General features: G+C 32.4%; 1 protein-coding gene across 2 annotated transcripts; it reads left to right on the top strand.

Annotated features, from left to right (window-relative positions):
- The first annotated feature begins 1,066 nt into the window (after positions 1–1,066).
- Positions 1,067–12,442, top strand: LOC139501675 (uncharacterized). 2 transcript variants are annotated; one of them, XM_071290824.1, is made up of 6 exons: positions 1,067–1,303; positions 5,371–5,429; positions 6,315–6,471; positions 7,433–7,584; positions 10,726–10,843; positions 12,213–12,442. In XM_071290824.1, exons 2-6 carry the CDS (start codon positions 5,396–5,398, stop codon positions 12,433–12,435), a joined length of 684 nt encoding a protein of 227 aa, XP_071146925.1. In that variant the 5' UTR covers positions 1,067–1,303; positions 5,371–5,395; the 3' UTR covers positions 12,436–12,442. The 2 variants fall into 2 exon arrangements, with proteins under 2 accessions (XP_071146925.1, XP_071146924.1); XM_071290823.1 differs by lacking the exon at positions 1,067–1,303 and having other exon boundaries at positions 5,263–5,429.
- Positions 12,443–25,112: the final 12,670 nt, after the last annotated feature.

The raw sequence follows: 25,112 nt of genomic DNA, 5'->3' as shown, positions 1-25,112 counted from the left end.
CGTTCACTGTAACAAATAAAACGTCTGTACCAAGTCGTAAGAACACATTTAGAGTTTGCAAGCTCAGTATGACATCCATATAAAACAAAATATATTGACATGATTGAAAATGTACAGCGCCGGGCAACTAAACAACTACCAGGATTAAAAAAATTATCATACTCAGAAAGACTGCAAAAATTAAAACTACCATCTCTAAATTTAAGACGGGTCCGAGGTGACATAATTGAATTTATGAAATACTGAACGGAAAATATGATAAAGAGGCGGCACAATTTGTTAAATTATGGAAGGATATGACTACACGAACAGGGGTACGCGGCAACAGTCTGAAAATATTTCCACAGAGAGCAAGAAATGAATTAAGGAGGAATGCCTTTGCTCTACGAGTGGCGAGAACATGGAATACACTACCCGAAATTATAGTGACATCACCAACCACAAATACATTTAAGAATAGACTAGACAAATACTGGCAGAACCAAACAATGATGCACGAAGACTATAAATCAACAATCACCGGAAGTGGAGAAGATTTAGATATAGAGACTGATGAAGAGGAATTTAGTTCTTGTATATCATTAAAATAACCTAAGTAAAGTAAAACCCAAGTAAGTCAGGGATATGGCTGTTGTTTTCAAATAATACGTTTCTATGTATGTTGGTGTTTGTTGCATTTCAGTTTTTTGTTGTTTCATTGTTTTATAGTTGATGTATTTCCCTCGATTTTGGTTTGTGACCAGGATTTGTTTTTTCTCAATCGATTTATGATTTTTGAACAGCGGTTTATACTACTGTTGGTTATTGTGGCATCAGACTGACACATTCTGTACATTTTTTTTATATTATATATTTTACCTCTAGAGTCATTCAAATAATAAGCATAACAAATAATAAAACATATTGCAATTTTGATAAATGATAGTGGGAAGTATGAACTTAATTTATAAATACTTGTGGTTAAAAAAAAACATGTAACATACGGAGATTTAATTTTCCATGATATATTGAAACTTACTATAAAAAGAAAGGGCGGATTTTGTGTCTGAAATTTTATATTAGTTCAATGATGTGATCTTTAAAAATCGATGGTTGAGGTATTTTTACTAATTGTACACTGATTTAAGCTGAGGGATTATCGATCAGAAGTTATGTATTGTTTACTTAATGTTATGGATATTTTTAAATTATTATTTCTTGCAACCACAGACAACATAGGAGAACGTAACAGATAAGGAAAAGCAAAGACAGCACATACGTTGAATAACTGCTAATATCTAGGGCGTGATGAAATATCCACAAGGTAACACACTTAATAAACTTTTTTTTCTAATAAACAAATATAACACTTAATAAATTTTGTATGTCCGAAGCACGTTCCAATTTTTTTATAACTGCTAATATCTAGGGCGTGATGAGCATCCACAAGGTAACAAACTAATATACTTCTTCTTTCAAAAAGAAATATAATACTTAACAAATTTGTGTATGTCCGATCGAAGCACGTGCCAATTTTTATCCTATGTTAATTATAAATGACCAAACCAAGTTATTAAAAGGTAATGATGTATAAGTACTTGTATAGTGAGGATGAATTGACCAAAAATTGACCACCTAAAATAATCAAATCCATCATTGGTAAATTTTACCTGAAGGAGCTTGACCATTTTGTTTTTGATTATTTCATTTATCAGAAAAAAGTAAAATTCTCAGCGGAGATTGTCTTAAGAAAGGTATGTTATAAATTATGACAATGCAGATGCACTGAAAATTTGTACATTTCATTAAATAGGAGATGTTTTTAATCATTCATTTTAATTTTCTGATGAAACTACTAATTATCAGTATTATTATGTTTTTTTTTACATTTGATTTTGCTCAACAACAGTAAATTTCCCTACTAGTATCAACTCAAATATTTCGCATTAAAATAAATTACACAATTTATTGTATAATTTTTTTCCAAAACTAACAATAAACTTAACCCCGCAACATTCTATTTGTGCCGGTCCCAATTCAGTAGCATATAGTTCCGGGGTTGTCGTAAGTTTATGTCTGTCATATTTATGTTAGTCTTGTTGAGGCTGGTGCAGTTTGAATTCACCGAGGGTATCACTAGCCTAGTAGTCAGCACTTCTATGCTGACATGAATTATCATTGCTATGCTCATATTTATAAATTAATTGTTTACAAAACTTGAATTTTTGAAATATTAAGGCTTTTCTACCTCAGGAATACATAACCTTAGCTGTATTTGGCAAAACATTTAGGAATTTTGGTCATCAATAATCTTCAACTTTGTATTTTATTTGGTCTTATTTTTTTGGATTCGAGCGTCACTGATGAGTCTTTTGTAAACGAAACGCGCGTCTGATGTAAATACAAAATTTAATCCTGGTATCTTTGATGAGTTGATTTACCTATAATTGCTTACATCTACTTTATTCAAACTTTGGTGGATAGTTGTTTCATTGGCAATCATACCACGTCTCCTTGTTTTATAATTGAGATGCATCGAATAGAAACCGACCTTATGTAAACGAATATCATTATTTCTGTTAACCTATTCCGGGTTGAAAACATCTCTCTGAAAGTCTGTAACAGTCTAAAAATTGAATTGTTTTGTTATTAGAATCATACAGAACAGAACAAAACTGTTTTTTTTTGTCGTAAATGATTGTTCTAAAATCGATCAAATTCTTAATACATGTTCATGTATACATGTACTTGCATACAGTCAATTTCTATCCGAGGCAGCTTAAATATCATGGATAAGCAAGAAGTAGGTATAACTTGCAGATCAGCTGGGTTTTGTTTTCTGCGTAAATGATGAAAATTATGCTAATCATGCAGTTATATCATATACTAAATCGGGACAAATTTACGACAAACTTTATCCAACAGATAACCTGCCTCGAATTTTGAGTTTATCTTGACACATCAAAATTTTACCTTTTTTAAAGCCGTATTTCTATAAAAGAGGGACGAAAGATACCAAAGGGACAGTCAAACTCATAAATCTAAAACAAACTGACAACGCCATGGCTAAAAATGAAAACGACAAACAGACAAACAATAGTACACATGACACAACAGAGAAAACTAAAGAATAAACATAACGAACCCAACCAAAAACTAGGGGTGATCTCAGGTGCTCCGGAAGGGTAAGCAGATCCTGCTCCACATGTGGCACCCGTCGTGTTGCTTAGTAAATAGTAAATAGTGTTGTAAATAGTCTAATTCGGTAGGTCACATTCACGAAAGGGAAGGGGATTGTAGTTACGACGTAAGGAACATATCCGATATCATTTGTGAAACGGTTATTCCATAACGGTCAACCAACTCGTGATGGCGTCCGTAAAATTTAGGAAGGGATGATTTCAACTTCACCATTTGGAACTCTTGCTTTAATAACTTCCTTGTGAGCAGTGACCCTTTATCAAGAAAATCATGATAGGAAATGCAAGCACGGGAATATCGTATCAATTGGGAGATATATACCCCGTATGCAGGTGCTGCTGGAATGTTGCTACTTAGAAATGGAAAGTTTACAATTGGAAAGCTGAAATCATCTCTTTTGTCGTAAAGTTTTGTTTTCAACTGACCCTAGATGTAAGTCAAGATATGAAGCCGACTTAATTGTATCTGTAGTATCCTTTATCTCCAATTCGATGGGATAGATGCGTTTCACATAGTCACCAAATTTTGAATTGTTTAGTGAAAAAACGTCATCTATATAGCGGAAAGAAGAGTTAAAGGATATTGCTAACTTCTTATCTTTCTTCCTAAGAAGTTCCTGCATGAAGTCAGCCTCATAATAATAAAAAAACAAGTCGGCAAGTAGAGGGGCACAGTTTGTTCCCATTGGGATGCCGACAGTCTGTTGAAAAACACGTCCTCCGAACGTTACAAATATGTTGTCAATCAAGAAATCAAGCATCTTGATAATATCGGTTTCAGAGAATTTTTTGTTTGAATCAGAGTGATTCTTTACAAAGTATGATTTATCCCTCCCTAAGACAAGATACTTGTATCTACGTTGGCCATTCTTTTTTATGAAGCAAAGTAATACCAACTCTTTAAATTTGTCTTTTAGTTTGGAATGTGGAATACTTGTGTAAAGAGTAGAAAAGTCAAATGTTTTAATACTGTTACAAGATGAAAGAGAGTTAGATTGTATGTACTCTAAAAGATCTTTGGAATTTTTAAGTATCCACACCTGATTCACGCCACCTCTAGAATACGCAGTTTCACAATAACTTTGAAGCCCGTCTTTGATTGCTGATAAAATAGATGTTAAGAATTTAGAAAGAGGTAGTTTAATTTCTTCATAAAAGACATCACAATAGGCTCAAAGTCCGTACACTTGGTTGTATTGTAAGAATACGCTGATTTTGTGCATATTTCGAACCTATTAGCTGAAGGAAAATTTAAGCCCCGCATCGTTTATTTTTTAAACAAAGCTATCAAGGTAAATTATGCTGAAAACTGTGATATATTATTGGGGAATATGAACTATTTTTTTTACTGACGTTTCAACAAAAACTCTGATTAATAATTTTAGTAATTACATGTAGTTAAGTAGGTAAATAAAAATAAAAAAATTATTGGCTCCATATTTAAGTTTTTTTTCTCATTATTTTTTAAATATACGAAAACCAATTAATTTTTAATTTTCATATAACTTAAAAAAAGAATACTTTTCATGTTACGTAATTCAATACACATTTTGCATCAATATGCTATTATACCCATGGTGAACATATATTGATATATGTATCTTTAATCAATAAACAGATCTGTACCAATTCACCTTAGGGATAAAATACTTATATATATAAAATATGTGAAAAAATACTACCAGACAAGTGAAAGGGTATTGAATATATAAATGAGAACGCAGCGGACCACAGCTTGTCTGACATCTTAATTCGTAAGATTCTGTGAAAGCGATTAAGTTTATACGAAAGAGTATATAAAGATTCATTACATTGATGTGTCAGTTATGGCTAAATTGAGTGCATTCATAACGGTTTAGTAAACTTGAAATGATAGTCATTCATGATGTTAAATGTCATTCTGGTCTGAAACTCCTATTTCAATTGATTTATAATATTTTGACCTGCAGACACCTTAATCAACATTTACTCGATAAAATGTTAATCCGTTCTATGCTTCTTCCTTCAAATAACTTCGGTATAATCTTCTATTTAAAAAACAGGTATATCAAAATACAAACATTTCAGAAATTGTTTGATCACGAAAGCTTGGTCTTTTATGTTGACAATCAAGTATATATAAACCGGATTATACAAAAAGGAAAAAAAGCAATCAAAAACACATGTTAATTGAGCATATTTACTGTTTCAGACTTTAAAACATAAATTATATACTAATGGATAGAAGGAGTCGAATAACTATTATTGTAGGTAAGTATGTGGAAACAATCTTTTATTTTCAAATTTATTCAAAGATAGGTACACATAAATTGTGATTTATTGTATGGTTGTGTCCATTGGATTTTCTTGCTTTATCAAAAAGATCCTATAAAAATAGAGAAAACTTGTTTGAGAGATGTGTGTGCCAATGAGACAACTATCAATCAGAGGCCAAACGATCATGGGTGAAGCCTTGAACAGGAAATAACGGTATAGTGGCAATTAAAACAACAGGAAAACAAATGGCATGATTTATAATGAAACAATAACATAAAACAGATATGACAGACAACTAACAAAAAGGCAAACCACTAAGACACAAATTTCCGATGTAAAACTAATACTTTCTCTAAATAAATCTTATGCTTTCTATACGGTGTAGTTAGATATTGGCCGCCCTTTGTAGTGCCGTCGCAAAAGCAAAATCAGAGGAACGGAAGACAATTTGACGGACATCATATTTTCAATGACCAATTAAGAACTCAGACCAAACTAACCACACGATACAGTAAAATAATTAACTAGTTTAAGAAAGTACATAACATTTAAAACGTTAGGAGAGTGTAAAAAAAGGGACGAAAGATACCATAGGGACAGTCAATCTCATAAATCGAAAATAAACTGAAAACGCCAGGACTAAAAATGAAAAAGACAAACAGACATTTAGTACACATGAAACAACATAGAAAAATAATAAGCAACACGAACCCAACCAAAAACTAGGGATGATCTCAGGTGCTCCGGAAGGGTAAGCAGATCCTGCTCCACGTGTTGCATCCGTCATGTTGCTCATGGTGTAAACTATACCACCTATTTATAACTTACAATATCGTGACTTGATTTATCGTAGAAAATTTACATTGATTTGAATTTCAGTTGTCTTTATGATAACCAACACAACGGCTGAACAAGGCTGTAGGGAAGTAGTAGACTGTATAGAGAGTTATGGTGCTGTGACTTCATTACCATTTGTACCAGACTATGAAAATTTCAATCGAAATACATACAAATTGTTCCTCCAAACGTTGTGCAAGTAAGTGAACTAAGGGTTGAGATCTCACAAAACTTATTTTACCACGTCCCATTTTTGCGACTGTCCCATGTCAGGAGTCTCTGGCCTTTATTCGTCTTGATTTTTAAAAAATCTTATTTCATTTATATGTTTCGGAGTATAGTGTGACGATTATTTTCATTAAACTAGATATACGAAGATGTGGTATGAGTGCCAATGAGACATCTCTCCATCTAAGTCACAATTTGTAAAAATTAACCATTATAGGTCAAAGTACGGTCTTCAACACCGAGCCTTTATTGGTTCCCACCGAACTGAAATCTATGAAATATTAGTTAAGGGGCCAGCTGCAGCCCGCCTAGTGGAGCATAATTTTTTCGCGCTAAGAAGGTGTATGAACAGGACAAAAATTAACACAGGGATTAAATCTATAAACTCACCGAATTACTGACCTTGACGTTAACACTAATTGCTCAAAATGTCCGTCTCATTTCAAAATTATATTACCAATGACAAAAGAGGGACGAAAGATACCAAAGGGACAGTCAAACTCATAATATTTTAAACAAACAGACAACGCCATGGCTAAAAATGAAAAAGACAAACAGAAAAACAATAGTATACATGACACAACATAGAAAACTAAAGAATAAACAACACGAACCTCAGCAAAAACTAGGGGTGATCTCAGGTGCTCCGGAAGGGTAAGCAGATCCTGCTCCACATGTGGCACCCGTCGTGTTGCTTATGTGATTACAAATCCGGTAAATAGTCTAATTCGGTAGGTCACATTCATGAAAGGGAAGGGGATTGTAGTTACGACGTAAGGAACATATCCGATATCATTTGTGCTCCCTTTCACATGGTCACTTTTTTACTCACCTATTACCCATGTTTACCGAATCGGCATTTGTATAGCTTAGCCACAACATTGATGATAATTTTCGGCAATGTTTAAGCCATGATTAATTTTCAATTGTAGCAACTTGATTTATTACCGAAGCTGTCAAATTAATGACCACGATTTACTTATAACATCATGTCAGTATCTGATTGGTGAATTTGAGGCCGACTTGTCTGTCTCGCAGGAAAAACGGGATGCGCTTGGGAAATTGCAGTGTTCACAAATCAATGGTAATATCAAATATATTAAATAAAAGCAACAGTAGTTTATCGCTGTTCAAAAGTCAGTAATTGATTGAGAGAAAAAACAATTCGGGTTGCAAACTTAAACACCTAAGCTATCAGAGGAAAACAACGGAACAACAGCCACATTGAAGTGAAAAAAAGCGTCAACTTAACATACATAGAACGGACTGTTTGAGATCAACTGCCATATTCCTGAATACGGTTTTATGGCTAGATTAAACCTCCCGCTGAAGTGGCAATGTAAAACAATACAACAATTTTTAATTAAATTTGTTGGGGTCTTTAATTTAATATAAGAAGATGTCGTATGAAAGCCAATGAGACTACTTTCCATCCAAGTCACAACCTGCAATAGTTAACCATCTTTTAAGCAAACCAACTTTAATGCATTGCTTCCAAATCAATGGCAATAAGCAGTTATGTTACATCTTAGAGACATGTTAGTGACACTCAAAGTTATGTCCTTATCACTGTGCCACACATGACATCCAAAATTGGGCAAGGTCTGTTGCGTCGACAGGTTTATAGTCTTCTGTAGACTTAACATGCGTGCGCATTCAAATTCAGTCAAAATCTCACAAAAGAAATAGGGAGGAGTTTGTAAAACTAAATATACTATTAGTATTCGGCTGTTCTTATATTAGTATCAGAAGATCAAAGACCGCGAAAACTTGCTCCTTGTACGTTGAGACACATACATATCGTTTCTATCATCCAATTTGTGAATGTTAACTCAAAACGTAGAGTTGATTTCATATGGTTTATTTTCATAACTCGGTTGCAGTTATTTGCGTACAACCCGTCTCAATGAAGTCCGTATCATGCACGAGAGTAACGTTATAATGAAGATTGTACATGACACAGGCGCAGAATGTATGTTAATGCTGACGAATAGAAAATTCACCATTGGAAAATTGAAATCATCACGTTTCCTATAGATAAAGGCAAAAGTAGTACCGCTGTTCGAAACTCATAAATCGATAGAAAAAAAACCAAACGAAGGGTTACAAACTAAAACCGAGGGAAACGCATCAAATATAAGAGCGGAACAACGACACAACAATCAAATGTTACACACACAGAAACGAACTAAGTATTAAACAAAATCCGACGAGAATAACAAATATAACATCAAAACTAAATACAATAATTTGGGATAGAAAAGTACTGTGACACGTCTTATAGTAATGTGAATTCAGACTCCCGTCGAGTAAAAGCCAGTATTGGTACCTTCGACGTAACGATACAGATACAGATAAGAGGAAACAAACGACAGAACACAACATTAAAATGTCACACACACAGAAACGATCTATAATATATCAATGGCCATATACCTGACTTGGTACAGGACATTTTTTAAAGAACAAAATGGTGGGTTGAACCTGGTTTTGTGGCATGCCAAACCTCCCGTTTTAATGCCAATGTTACATATAACATTAAAATGACAAAAAATTCAAATTCAGTAGATCATGGTCTCCCATCTGTGATAATATCGAGGGAAAATCAAATTAAGAAGCAGACTTTATTTGTTTTGTAGTATCGTTAACCTTCTGTATACTAAGATACGTCTCATTAAATAACAAGTGAGTGTTTGCATTTCATAAGATTACAAAGTCAGGAATCACAGTGTTCAATAATAATCCCTTAATTAATACATTGCATAGTAAGCATATGCAGCATTTATTAATAATCAGAAAGATCAGAAATTACAATGTTTACAATTTAGAAGGGATGTTAATAATATCATTGTTTATAAATGTCAATGTTAGTAATTAGTTTTTTAAATCAATAGCATATCTGTTAATCACATGATTAATTGATGATCAGTGTGCAACTACGTATAGATGAATTAGTTATAAGTTACTTCACCGTTCAAAGAAAACTGTTCATGTCAGCATTTCACCCATAATGCAGAGTTGAGTAAATAAGGTATCATTCAACTAAAATATGAATTTAGTTCAATGTGAATTTTGGACTCTTCAACAGCCTTCAATATAAATAGTCATGCTTATACAGTGAGCTGTTATGCATGTCTACAAGAAAAATCGAAACTAAACTGTTCTAAAAACTGCTGTATGTTCTTGCATTTATTTATACTGTAGTCTTGTCATGTAATGTTGACAATTTAGTGTTATATTAACATTGCCATAAAAGCGCGGGTTTTGGCTAGCCACCAAAATCAGGTTTAACCCATCATTATTCTAAAAAAATGTTCTGTACCCAGTCAGGAAAATGGCGGTTGTTATCTTATATTCCGTTTCTGTGTGTTGCATTGTCGTTTTTTTTTTTGCACTTCGTTGTTTCTGTTGTTTCGTTGTTTTCACCTAATAGTTGATGTGTTTTCCTAGGTTTTAATTTTTAACCCGGATTTGTTTTCTCTCAAACGATTTATGACTTCCAAACAGCGGTATACTACAGTCGCCTTTATTTATAAACCTTGCAAAATCATAAAAACACAAAAAAACTTGTTCTATTGTCAATTATTAACCTCAACAAGGAATGAAGGTTCTTGCAATTAAAACATTGGCTGCCTCTTAAGATTATTTTTGAAATCTACCAAATAAACTTACAGTTACATACAATGAGTATAATGTGCAAGAAGTTGATTTCAAATGTTAATAATAATTTCCACATAAGAAAATATTCGAATTCAGAAATATGACAGTTGTTGTCCGTTCTTTTGAAGTGTTTGATCTTTTCATTTTGTCATTCTATTAGGGAAAAAGTAAAATCACAAAAATATTAAACTCCGAGGAAAATTAAAAACGGAAAGTCCCTAATCAAATTGAAAAATCAAAAGATAAAACACATCAAACTAACGGACAACAACTGTAGTATTCTTGACTTGGTACAGGCATTTTCTTAAGTAGAAAATGATGGATTGAACCTGGTTCAATAGCGCCAAACCTCTCACTTGTATGACAATCGCATCAAATTCCATTATATTGACAACGATGCGTGAACAAAACAGACATAGTAGGTAAAATTGTCACCATGTCACAATCTCAGTCAGAACACAAACAAAGAAATATTTAACAAAGAAGCACAAAAAAGCAAATTCAAAAACTTTCCGTTTTACCATTTCATCGGAGCTCAGTTTTTTGTGATTTTACCTTTTTGTAGGCATGGTAGATGCAGTTGATTGTTTATTATCGAATGCCACACTTAAATCAGCTATATCAAGTTGTACAACAGAAATGTCGACAAACGTAAAAACGAACCAGTCATTGTCACTTTGCACGTAAGTAATATAGTATGAATATATATTTGAGCATCAATAACTGAAATTAGGCATTAAGCTTAAATCCTAGGCAATAAGCTAATGCCTAGGCATTATGTTATTACCTGAAATTTTATAAATCAAATCAACGTAATTTAATGGCGCAGTTATTGTATTCCCCATTAGAATAGGGATACTAACCTTGTCCTGACTGCGCAGTTTATATCGCCAATAGTTGTCCACACTATTTGGAATGTTTGGTCTCTTCAATCATTTCCAACTGTTTTGATATATAAACAATTGATAAAAACTGAAAACAACACGTCCGTAGCGCATTTCTGGAATCTGAATTTAACCGCATCAGGAACGCTCAAAGCCGAAAATTTGAAAAGGGATGATATATGAATTATGACTTCCCAAATAGTTGAAGAACCATTTGACCTAAAGGTGATAAGTGTTTTGTAGGCGTACTTAACTATAAGCAAAACGTAAATTCACAAAAATACTGAACTTAGAGGAAAATCTAATCGGAAAGTCCATAATCACATGGCAAAATCAAATATCAAAACACATAAAAAACGAATGGACAAAAACTGTCATATTCCTGACTAGGTACAGGCATTTTCAAATGTAGAAAATGGTGGATAAAGCCTGGTTAAGGTATTTTGATAAATTGAGATAAGACGTGGCACGGTACTTGTCTATCCCAAATTCATGTATTTGGTTTTCATGTTATATTTGTTATTCTCGTGGTGTTTTGTCTGATGCTTGGTCCGTTTCTGTGTGTGTTACGTTTCGGTGTTATGTCGTTGTTCTCCTCTTATATTTAATGCGTTTCCCTGGGTTTTAGTTTGTTACCCCGATTTTGTTTTTTGTCCATGGATTTATGAGTTTTGAACAGCGGTATACTACTGTTGCCTTTATTTAAGGTATCATTGATATATTTTTTCTCATGACAATAGCTACATGGTATGAATTTTTAAGGAATGTAAATACATAACATTATTTTGAAATTTTTTCCCTTGAGAATAGTTTTAAAAACAATGACATGTACATGTTCATCTTTCTAAACACTTCTTGTTGATGCTGTTACAGATTTATCTATTACAAAAAGAAACTGATTGGCACGAATATGCCACACGTTTTTCCTTTTTTTTTTTCTTGAGTGTTTTGGTAAAAATATTGATTTTTTTTAAAAGGCAACGTCATAACAGTATTGCATGTTACGTTGGTTTCAGGATAGTGACAATATGGCAGAACTGCATATTTTTTATTTCGTATCAGGATAGAATCGTTTCAGGATAGTCATTAAGTCAGAACTGCATGTTTTTATTTCGTTTCAGGATAATACCGTTATGTCAGAACTGCATACTTTTATTCTTTGTTTCAGGATAGTGACGGTATGGCATGACTGTATGTTAGTAGCTGTCCAAGGAACATGTACATCTCTTGCCAGACAATACTGGGAGGACGTAACAGAAGAATATACAGATGCTTTCTGTTCAGAATCTAAATCAAAATCTAAAGCATCTCACGTGACATGTTATTTGTTAACTATTGTTCTTGTTTTATTTTCAACCATTTTGCAGAGATTAATAAATGTTTGTATATGATATAATAAAGGGCAATGCAGTTTTAGTTTTCTTTGATGGCAGCATTTATTTGGTTGTCCTACGTTTTGAATTTTTCGAAAAACTTAGGATTTTCTTACCCCAGGAGTAGATTACCTTAGCCATATTTGGCACAACTTTTAGGAATTTCTTATCCTCAATGCTCTTCAACTTTGTATTTATTTGGCTTTTTAACTATTTTGATCTGAGCGTCACTGATGAGTCTTATGTAGATGAAACGCGCGTCTGGCGTATAAAATTATAATCCTTGTACTTTTAATAACTATTAAGTATGTTTAAACTTTCTTGTGAATTTTGATATAGATACGTGTTTTAAATCGAGTAATCCTGTATGTAAGGTTTCGATTAAGATGTATATTTTGATGGAGAAGATAATTATTTCAGTTCACAGTCTAAAAGAGCTAATCATGAAAAAGAAAATATACGTTTTATATGATTCAGTATTCTACGACGTTTGTAATTGATTGAACACACGACATAGAAGCAGACTGAGACAAAGACACCCATCATTCTGATATAATTTAACCCCAAACATTGTATGTGCTGTGTGTCATGAAATATCCAAATTGTATTGTTACCTTAATATTCTATACAAACAAACAAAATTGTCAAGGTAAACGATCCTGTGTTTGTTCCGTTTTCTTATATATTCTTGCTAGCCATATCAGCGGCATGAACAGTGATGATAACACTTTGAAATGGTCTCACCAAGGAGCCGAGATACTGTTAGCCAAAGTCCATAAATTAGAAACACAATTGTAAAATAATAAAGGATTCATTCTACGGTTATGCCAGTCAAAGGACTAAACCTCAAAAAGAATACCTTAAGGTTAATGCTACGACGTCGTCAAATCCAATAAGTGTATAAAAATCTTATCTGTATATGAAAACTCATGCTTCATTCATCTACTATCCTAATTACCTGTCTTACCACTATGACAAATATCTTGTTGTACCCGCGGGACAAAGTCAGGATGATACATATTGACAATTTTATTCGGAAATCAACATAGTTGTCACTGACTCAGACGTACTTATAAATATAATTATTTTCTGTGACTGTATATTACATTAATTTGTAGGATCCTTTACTATAGATAATTTAGCTGATCTGTAACAATAACATCTTCATGCCTTATATATCATGTACAGTAGTACGCCGCTAGATTAAAACTGACGAGGAAAGGTAACACACGGCCAGCAAAAGCTCTTTTATTGAGAGCCCAGGTGGTCGTGTGGTCTAGCGGGACGGCTGCAGTGCAGGCGATTTGGCGTCACGATATCACAGAAGCATGGGTTCGAATCCCGACGAGGGAAGAACCAAAAATTTGCGAAAGCAAATTTACAGATCTAACATTGTTGGGTTGATGTTTAGACGAGTTGTATATATATATATATATATATAAGAAGAAATCATGAACAATCATAGGTCATTTAATGTTCTTTTACATTTCTTAAAGAACTTGATCTTCATTGGTTGGACTGGAAAACGAAATTGCAGAACTGTCCTTGCAATGCAACCCTCATAAGTAATGATATATTATATTGTTCTCAATCATTATTGTAGGGCACAATTCTCTATTCAGTGTATCCTTTGTCAAGACCATTTGGTAACATGTTCTGTGCGAATAGGAAAAATTGAAGTATAAATGAGTTTGTTAATTGTATGTAGTTCATCCTTATTAAAGAAAAGCATTATTGTAAACATATGAAAATGTGCTAGGAATGCCAATCAGACTATCCATCTAAGATCAAATGACATTGATGTAAGCAAATATATGTTACTGATCTACATTTTACTTTAGTTATAGAAGCCACCTTTACAATTCATAAGATGGTTTTCTATATACAAAATTCAAATTTGATAAATGATTTTTTTGTTAAACAAGGGCCATTCCAAGTGAATGATGTCTTCATATAGGTTAATGCACAATTTTGTCTTGTATGGTTTGATTTTGTAGAGTGTTAGTGCAATTCAAATAATGGGTTCCGTTAAAAAATATATAGAATCAAATAAAACTTTTACTTTCACCTGCCATGTTATTGCAAACTAATATCTTTAAATATCATACAATAATCATATTTGTCACCAACTGTTAAAAGAGAGACAACTCTAATTAATCCCATATGATTAATTTCCTATTCAAAATTAACTATTTTTTTTTAAAACATTAACATAAAGGTTAAGTTTACTTATATACAATTCTATTTCACATCTTTTTCTTGGTAACTTAATCAATAAGGACAATTTATGAATGTCATGAATTAAGAAGTTGATATGATATTAGGAAGTTCAATTTGTCACCAAAGTAGCGATCTATTCGGAGGAAATTCAAACCAATTCCCATTAAGGTGATGGTTCCTGATGATTGATTGGTTTTAGATAAAATAAAAACACATGAGACTATTATTTAGATCGTCTCTGTCTAAACTGATAAAGTAAAGAAAGAATGATTATAACTTTGCCACTAAATACTTCCAGAACTAAATAAAGCTATATCTATTTATAAAGTCATGGTCACTGTTTTGAAATTCTATTTACTGTGGAATCATTATTAGTCGTTAGAAACCAATATTTGTGGATTTCATGGGTACAGGTAAACAACGAAATTAAATGTTCAACGAATGACAAATTTTCTATAGGCTTGTACGCAAAACCCAGGAAAACCACGAAATCAAATATCCACGAACAAAGAAGTTTTCCTTTATCCACGAAAATTGCCAATTTGGTACCTTCGAAAATGAATGAATCTACAGTAAGCTTGAGCTTGAGACCACCAATCTGGAGCTTCATAAGGGAAAGCATTCTCAAGAGATAACTTATGCAAAAACAATCAAGAAATGTAGCTACGGATCACAAGTGAATAAAAGGATTTTGGGTCATAAAAAGGTGGATGACTTTTAACAATAGTTTCCCTTTTAGCAATTAAGGCGACAGTATCGTAAATTTTGGTAAAAAAATAACTTAAAAAAGATATCAATCATAGTAACAAATTAAAACTAATGGAATCACGTAAACTTCAAAAGTAGTAAAACCGAATGCGTCGACAGGGTAGGAGTCTACTGCTAAAAATAAAAGAAGTAAAACCACAAAATACTGAACTCCGAGGAAAATTCAAAACGGAAAGTCCAGAATCAAATAGCAAATTCAAAAGATAAAACACATAATTGAATGGACAACGACTGTCATATTCCTGAATTACTACTTATACAACATGACCATTCAGAATATACAAAAGAAAACAAATGCAAAAACAAATGGAATATATCTACAAATCAAAAGCAATTAAACAATTTGTGGCAATAAGAAGGTGGCTGAAATTTTTACTGGAGAGCAATTAAGGTGACTGCAGATTATAGTAATTCAAATATCGTAAAGAGTTTACTACTACTTATACAACATCATCATTTTGAATATATATTCAGTAAAAATTCCCCATTTGAATAGGACATAATTAGTAAAATTATAGGCAATACGACTTTACTGGTCCAACAGGTTCATTTCCCGGCGGGTGTATTAAATAAAATTAACGGTACCAATTTTCTTGCACCAGATGCGCATTTCGACAATACATGTCTCTTCAGTGATGCTCGTAGCCAAAATATTTGAAATCCAAAGCTTATCAAAAAGATGAAGAGCTATAATCCAAAAGGTCCAAAAAGTATAGTAAAATCCGTGAATATTTAAGATATTTGTATATAACGGAGACATTAGACTACGCGTCTTCCTTAAATGTTGCTCATTGGATATAAAATCTGAATGCACATAACGTTAACAAATGATCTATTTATGATTCGCAGTTCTACCCACCAAATTATTTTACGATTCTATATTTAGTTAAAAATATTCAGAAGATATCAAAAGGACCAAAAAACAAACATTCTACGAGACACAAAATACTTAGGAAACCGGACACCATCAAATCGAGGAAGACCTCGGGCACTGTAAATGTGAGTTTTTATCCGTCATGTTACTCCTATAAAATATTTAATAAATAAGACCTTGATGCTTCTATAGGCCCTCCAATGAACTTCATTTATGTGTTTCATCAAAATTGTACATTTCTTAATATTCTCTAGACAAATACTCTTTATTCCTAATCTTGACAGACAAAATTAGATATAGTTGAGTCAGATGTCGGTTGTAACTATTGTCTGTTTCACTGTATTATGGGCATCGTGTTCATTATTAATTACCGAACAGCTTTATACTTACTTAATTTTACATGTTCTCAAAATCAAAATAATTTTACATACACGTTATCATTTTTTGTCGATGTCAGATTTTTTAAGATGGCAAAATTAAAATTGCCCAGTTGGTAATTTCTTTTGAGTTGCTTTTATTATTATATTATTTTTTACACATGTGTTTCATTCATTCATTTGATTACAATTACTTTGTTATAGTTGTCTGCCCATAGACCACGAGAAGACAGTTTTTCCACGCTTCATGAAGTAAAACCACAAAAATACTGAACTTCGAGGAAAATTCAAAACGGAAAGTCCAGAATCAAATGGCAAAATCAAAAGATAATACACATAATTGAATGGACAACGACTGTCATATTCCTGAATTACTACTTATACAACATGACCATTCAGAATATACAAGAGAAAACAAATGCAAAAACAAATGGAATATATCTACAAATCAAAAGCAAATTAAACAATTTGTGGCAATAAGAAGGTGGATAAAATTTTTACTGGAGAGCAATTAAGGCGACAGTGGATTATGGTAATTCAAATATCGTAAATTGTTAAAGAAAATATCAATAACGGTTACACGCGTAATCTGATAGATTAGCGTAAAACTACAAAAATATTAAAACCGGATTATAAGAGTTTACTACTTCTTATACAACATCATCATTTTGAATATACATTCGGTAAAAATTTCATCATTTGAATAGGACATAATTAGTAAAATTATAGGCAATACGACTTTACTGGTCCAACAGGTTCATTGCCCGGCGGGTGTATTTAAATATGTGTATATAATTGTGTTTTCCCGCGTTTCGTTTAGTATAGCGGGAAAATATTGTATTGACGGGTATGGGTCGTATGAATATATAATAGGGTCACACGTAGTGACCAATGGGTATACTTTCTGGTAGTAAAGCATAGGGTCACTTTCTAGCTGTCGTGCAACGAGTGAACACTCAACTTTAATTTTTGATGTACATGTATATAAGTAGATTTTTTTCTGCATTCAATTTGCCAGTACACACATGTTTGAGGTGTAGGTCAGAGCACCTGACCCTGGAGACGGGATTGCGCACTTGGCATCCACTGACACAGGTTTCTAGAGAATTTTGGTCGATCATATCGTTTTATCTCTAGTTGTTCCTGGCCGGCCTTGACCGTCTATGAAGGGGTGCATTTAGTCGGAAGTTTGGTTTTGGTGTATTTAGGATAATACGTACATTTGAATTGTATGATGTTTGAATATGCATTGTAATTGTATTAATGATGATAATAATATTTGTAAATATTTATAATACAATCTGGCGTCCATCGAGCATGACGGGCTGTCGGCAAACTAAGATTATGTTTGCGTTGTTTATATTTGCCACGAGTATGTAGTTAATACCGGAGACATTAGACTTCCTTAAAGGTTGCTCATTGGATATACAATCTGAATGCACATAACGTTAACAAATGATTTATTTATAATTCGCAGTTCTACCCACCAAATTATTTTACGATTCTATATTTAGTTAAAAAAATTAACAAGATACCAAAAGGACCAAAAAACAAACATTCTACGAGACACAAAATACTTAGGAAACCGGACACCATCAAATCGAGGAAGACCTCGGGCACTGTAAATGTGAGTTTTCATCCGTCATGTTAATTCTATAAAATATTTAATAAATAAGACCTTGATGCTTCTATAGGCCTTCCAATGAACATCATTTATTTGTTTCATCAAATTGTACATTTCTTAATATTCTCTAGACAAATACTCTTTATTCCTAATCCTGACAGATAAAATTAGATATAATTGCGTCAGATGTTGTAGGCATTGTCTGTTTTACTGGGCATCGTGTTCATTATTAATTACCTAATAGCTTTATACTTACTTAATTTTACAAAACAGGATGAACAGTGATCCCTATATATGGTTCTTTAATGTTGGTTGCTGGTTACTAAATTAAATAAAATACAAAAAAGTATTATACTCTTTAAAACTTAATTTTATTAACTTTATAGTTTATTAAAAACCCTAACTGTGCTTAATACAGACAAACCGGGCATTAATACAGGGCCATTACAGAAAAACAGGGCCATTACAGAAAAAACAGGGTCATTACAGAAAAACAGGGTCATTACAGAAAAAACAGGGCCATTACAGAAAAACAGGGCCATTACAGAAAAAAACAGGGCCATTACAGATTGTCATTTTTGGCAATAATGTACTTAGTTGGTTAATAAACTTACTTAATTTTACATGTTCTCAAAATCAAATGATAATTTTACATACACTTTATCATTTTTTGTCGATGTCAGATTTTTCAAGATGGCAAAATTTAAATTGCCCAGTTGGTAATTTCTTTTGAGTTGCTTTTATTATTTTTTACACACGTGTTTAATTCATTCATTTGATTATAATTACTTTGTTATAGTTGTCTGCCCATAGACCACGAGAAGACAGTTTTCCCACGCCTCATGGAGTAATCATCATTCAGCCATTCAGCAAGATACTGTCGAAACGAATTAAAGTGGTCTTTTGTTAAAAGGTATCGTATTTATGTGACATAAGTTATATTCTCTATTTATGTGTTGTTTTCCTTTTCAATAGAATATTGAAAGACAATATTTTGACAAGATTATATATTATAATGTGGAAATTCAGGGCTAGTGGGTATCAAATTTGATATTGAAATTTGACTTTTATGAGACTTTACCTGATATGTCATATGTTTCTCAACTATGAGTATATTGTTAAGTTGTCATTTTGTTTTATAGAAGAACCTTGTTATTAACATTTTATGATTTACAGAAAATTACCATATCAATGGTATGTCATGTTAGCTACTTGGCTTGTTAAAACATTTGGGACGAAACGATGACAAGTTTTATTTAGATCGTATAACAAAAAGAAAACATCATACGAATGTTTCATAAATCTACAAATATAATTAGAAAGCAATATCAGTGTTCGGTTCTGTAGTTGTTATTTGAATAACAAATTCAGTAAATTTAAAAAAAAAAAATTTACTCGCGTATACAGGCACATGAGTTTTTGTATTGTATTTAGATTGTGTCATAGAACAAAATTATTCGTTCGGTGTTTGTTTACTTGTTTACTTGTTAAATATCTTTTTGATCAAGTTAATCTTTTTCAACTGATATTTATCCTAAGTATGACTTTTTATGTTGTAATGTAACACTACCGTCTCTGGAAGGGTCAGGGCTTGTTGAAACGTTTAAACCCGCTGCCAGGAGCCTGTTATTCAGTAGTTGTCGTTTGTTTATGTGGTTCATCGTTGTTTCTCTTTCTGTTTTTATATAGATTGGATAGTTTGGGTTTCTTGTTTGAATGGTTTTACAATAGTTATGTTGGTACTCTTTATAACTTGTTGTTCGGTATGATCCAAGGCTACTAGTTGAAGGCCGTACTTTGACCTATAATTGTAAACTTCATATCCATTGTTATTTGGATGGAGATTTGTCTCATTGGCACTCATACTTCACCGTCTTATTCATTATAGAGGGTGGTAAAGGGTTATTTTCGTGCAACGTGATCGCCGTTTTTTATTTCACGTTCAACGTGTTTTTACTTTTTTATTTGACGTTCAGTCATGTAAAACGGGTGCCTCGTTCAACGTGTTCTGCTTATTTAATTTTACGTACATCGTGATTGTAAAAGTCTTATTTTGCGTGCTCGTTCTTTTTCTTTTTTTTTTCAAATAAAATTCAAACACTTTGCAGGGATCGTCAAGAATAACTTTTTTAAAAGCCGTAAACCAATTATATCATAAATGCGTATACTAAATCGGGAATATCAAGTAAAACAAAGAGTTAATGTATATAAGAAGACAGTGACTTAGTCACAAAAGGTTCAAATAAAAGTATTTATTTTTCGTGCAACGTTCATTACAGAAATTATTTCACGTTCAACGTGAAATTATGTCTTATTTCACGTTTTTTTCGTGCAAGCACCCCCCCCCCCTTTACCACCCTCATTATAGATATAAGAAGATATAAGTAGCTTTTACCTCCAGTAAAAGATGATCTTAGAAGTTTTTGTCAAAACCTTTCTGAATTGCAGTGTGGGACGAAACGGTGACAAGTTGTATTTAGATCGTATAACAAAAAGAAAACATCATGCAATGTTTCATAAATCTACAAATATAATTAGAAAGCAATATCAGTGTTCGGTTCTGTAGTTGTTATCTGAATAACAAATTAAGTAATTTTATTAAAAATTACTCGCGTATACAGGCACATGAGTTTTTGTATTTGTATTTAGATTGTGTCATAGAACAAAATTATTCGTTCGGTGTTTGTTTACTTGTTTACTTGTTAAATATCTTTTTGATCAAGTTAATCTATTTCAACTGATATTAATCATAAGTATGACTTTTTATGTTGGAATGTAACACTACCGTCTCTGGAAGAGTCAGGGCCTGTTGAAACGTTTAAACCCGCTGCCAGGAGCCTGTAATTCAGTAGTTGTCGTTTGTTTGTGTGGTTCATCGTTGTTTCTCTTTCTGTTTTTATATAGATTGGATCGTTGGTTTCTTGTTTGAATTGTTTTACAATAGTTATGTTGGTTCTCTTTATAACTTGTTGTTTGGTATGATCCAAGGCTACTAGTTGAAGGCCGTACTTTGACCTATAATTGTAAATTTCATATCCATTGTTATTTGGATGGAGATTTGTCTCATTGGCACTCATACTTCATCTTCTTATTCATTATAGATATAAGAAGATATAAGTAGCTTTTACCTCCAGTAAAAGATGATCTTAGATGTTTTTGTCAAAACCTTTTTTTTAAATTTGAATCGTAGTGTTTTTCAGCTTCATTCGTTTTGTAGCCTTTTTAACTTTTTTGATTCGAGCATCATTGATTAGTCTTGTAGACGAAACGTGCGTCTTGTGAACATATTAAAAACTGGTATCTGTGATAAGTTTGTGTATAATACCAATATGACAAAGAAGTCATCTTATTTGATGGTGTACAATTACTATATCAGTAAGATGACAATCCTGAACAAGTTAAACAAATTATATTTAAATCAATGGCATACCTATGGACAATAAATATTGAATTTATTATATTTTGATGTAGAGTGATAAGTACATTTATTTTTATTTTGGGAAATTTCTTAATATTCCATTCATGTTTTACATAATCTCATCTCTGCTTCTGAAAATATTAAAGAAAAAGAAAACCATAGATAGAAGATGAACAACAGCATTGACCTAAATGCAAACCCAAAATTTCAATATTAGAAAAGATTATTATAAAGAAGACGTTTAAAAATCTGTGCGAAAAAAGCCCAACACTATAAAATCACGGATTGAATTGTGTATAAACAAACCTCTGTTAGGATTAATGTGATCTGCTCTTCTTGTTATCTCTTTATTGGCAATGATCTGTTTTAAATGCATGATTTCATCATTTTGTTTTTGGAGCTGATCGAACAAATCCTCCACCTTTCTCTCAGTTTGAGATAGTCTATTGATAACATTTCCTCCCGCGAAAGATTCCAGGAATAAAACAAATATTGTAAATATTAAGAGAACCATCATTTTGCAAACAATGGAACGTAACGACGTGTATGTTATACTTATAAACAGACGACAGGTGAATTTCTTATCTTTTTTCTTTAATAGTTTTGATTTGATGTTTTGATAGAAACAAGATAAACAGGAACAATCCCTTTTGATACAGTTTTAACTGATATGTCGGGTTGTCTCTGAATAATTAATTCATAGAATATTTTGGTTACCCTTTACCGAATTTATTGTTGTTTTGGTGCTGACTGATATTTATTTTCAGTGGTTATTATGTTCTAGTCCTGTTCTGCGTTGTAATATACATTCAGTGTATGTTTTTTTGTGTTACTACGTCTTTTTATTGAGTTAAGCTATTTCAATTGATATTTTATAGTGTGTCTTTCTATGTTGTGATGTTGCACTTTTGTTTCATTTAAGGGCGAAGGTTTGTTTCCAATAAATAAAGGCAACAATAGTATACTGCTGTTCCAAATTCATAAATCGATTGAGAAAAACAAACAAATTCGGGTTACAAACTAAAACTGAGAGAAACACATCAAATATTAGAGGAGGACAACGACACAACAGAAACACAACACTTAAATGCTCATAATAACGAACAATAATATAACAATGGCAATTTTCCATACTTGGTACAGGACCTTTTAAGAAAAAAATGGTGGGTTGAACCTGTTTTTGTTGCTAGCCAAATCTCCCACTTTTATGGTAATGTTAAATATAACATTAAAATTACAACATTACATGACAGGAATACAGTACAAATAAATGGGAGAACATACAGGACAGAGAAACACACAAATAATAGCTTCAAAAGGTACCAGGCTTATAATTTAATACGCTTGACTCGCGTTTCGTCTACATAAGACTCATCAGTGACGCTCAGAAAAAAAACGAAAAAAAACGGAGGTTCGAAAGCCAAAACAAATACAAAGTCAGGAATCTAATGTTCAGTAGTTGTCGTTTGTTAGAATGGTTTATAAGTGTTTCTCGGTTCTAGTTCTATATAGATTAGACCGTTGGTTGTCCTGTTTGAATGGTGTTACACTAGTACCTTTTGGGGCCCTTTATAGCTTGCTGTTCGGTATAAGCTAAGGCTCTGTGTTGAAGACCGTACTTTTACCTATAATTGCCTTTTAAAATATCGCCGTAAGAAGGTTTTGTTTACCAAACGTATTTATTTATAACATGCACATGTTTCATTTGCGCTCATTATTTTTCAACAGACTATTTGAGCAGTTTTTTTTAAATACTATTTTAACAATTATACAAATAGGTTTCATCGTGAGTGAGAATTGGCTATCAACTCGGGTTATTTAAGTTCAAATATAATCATGAACGAGCTTTCAGTGAGGTTATTGTTACTATTTGAATTAGATAACGAGAGTTGATATCAAGTGGTATCTAATTTTCATAAGTTGTTAAACATATTTCTCTTGTGGTCAATGTGTTAAATAAAAAATTCCGCTTAATGTTGATCTAGTCTTTTGCACATTCCAGTATGACGTCATATGTTCTTTTCTAGTGTCAAACTTTAACATCGGACATTTCAAGAAATTTTGTACGCTTCATAAAGTAATGAAATCAAATTTATTTTCCATCCTTAGACAATATCAAGAACACACCATCCTGCAAACAGCCTATTATTTCTAGAATTGTTATTTCTTTAATTGTTTTTCCTTAGAAAAGAAGTATCGTTACACACGAAACGTCATCCTTCAATATCCTTTTTACCATTATTTTATTCCAATTGTGTACAATAAATTACTTGGAAAACAATATAACATCCTTTTTCTTTTTTTCTGACACAATTGCTTCCTTTTTTATATATTTTTCATACCATTTGCGTTTAATTAAACCAATGAAATGAAAAACAAAGACTGACAACTTCTTCACATTTAGTTAAGTGTATTATGCACCGATTAACGTAATTCAAGAAATAATTTTACATGAACATAAATAGGGAATTTCTTTTAGAGTAATTCCCTTAACAATTCTTGATATGACACCCAAAAAATACTCTTTCTCAATTGTGTGGTTTTATTTAAAGATACAAGTATTGATGTTTGAGAGGTCGTTTGTACCCAAACTAAAGATAACATAGTTGTAGTAAAATTATCACTTTTAAATTTATTTGGATATATAAAATGAAACAAAGAAGCATTAAATTAATTGATTGTTGGTTGCTTAACGTCCAGTGGCAAATATTTCATGCATGTTCAGGACGAAATAGAAGGCATATATACACCACTAAGGTAAAAGAATTATTAAAAAAATCTCGTCATGACGCTGCTGATAATAGGCACATTTTAATAAACATCTGAAAGTCATATATAGATAGTCTTGTATTTGATAGTTGAATGTAGTATACATTTGTTTAGTATTTAATGATAGCATTGTGTTGTGTTATATTCGTTACATAGTGTGCCATTGACCTAATACGGTATATATGGGGTCAGTAAATTTACTGACCTCAATTATACCGTATTAGGTCACTAGCACACTATGTAACGAATTTATCTTACCGACTATCTTAACGTGTGAAATTTAGACTAGTGACCTATCAAAATGAGCAAGTCTTCAATACTGTTCGCATTAAGAAACTACTTCTATTGATCCTACAAAAACAGATACCAACAATTACAACTTGGTAGATTTGAATGTGCTTGATGAATTTATTTCAATCTTAATTATTACTTTCTTCGTCTGATGAACCTTTACGATTTTTCTCAATACCGTTTTGTTTTTATAAAGGGACGTAACACCACTACTTACCGTGTATAAAATAAGCCCCGCCTCCCTACTACCTTATATGGAATATGAAGGGACGTAACACCACTACTAACCGTGTATATGATAAGCCCCGCCTCCCTACTAACTTAATATCTGATATACACGGTCTCCACGAGGAT

The sequence above is a fragment of the Mytilus edulis genome, chromosome 13, assembly GCF_963676685.1.
Source record: "Mytilus edulis chromosome 13, xbMytEdul2.2, whole genome shotgun sequence".
Lineage (NCBI taxonomy): Eukaryota > Metazoa > Mollusca > Bivalvia > Mytilida > Mytilidae > Mytilus > Mytilus edulis.
This window is presented reverse-complemented; position numbering and strand designations above follow the sequence as displayed.

What these genes read in the sequence shown, in the direction of transcription:
- LOC139501675 (XM_071290824.1), top strand. Translation starts at nt 5,396, where the DNA reads ATGGATAGAAGGAGTCGAATAACTATTATTGTAG. An exon ending in TCGAATAACTATTATTGTAG is followed by an intron (nt 5,430 to 6,314) that starts GTAAGTATGTGG and finishes TTTGAATTTCAG; the next exon opens with TTGTCTTTATGATAACCAAC. An exon ending in GCAGTGTTCACAAATCAATG is followed by an intron (nt 7,585 to 10,725) that starts GTAATATCAAAT and finishes ACCTTTTTGTAG; the next exon opens with GCATGGTAGATGCAGTTGAT.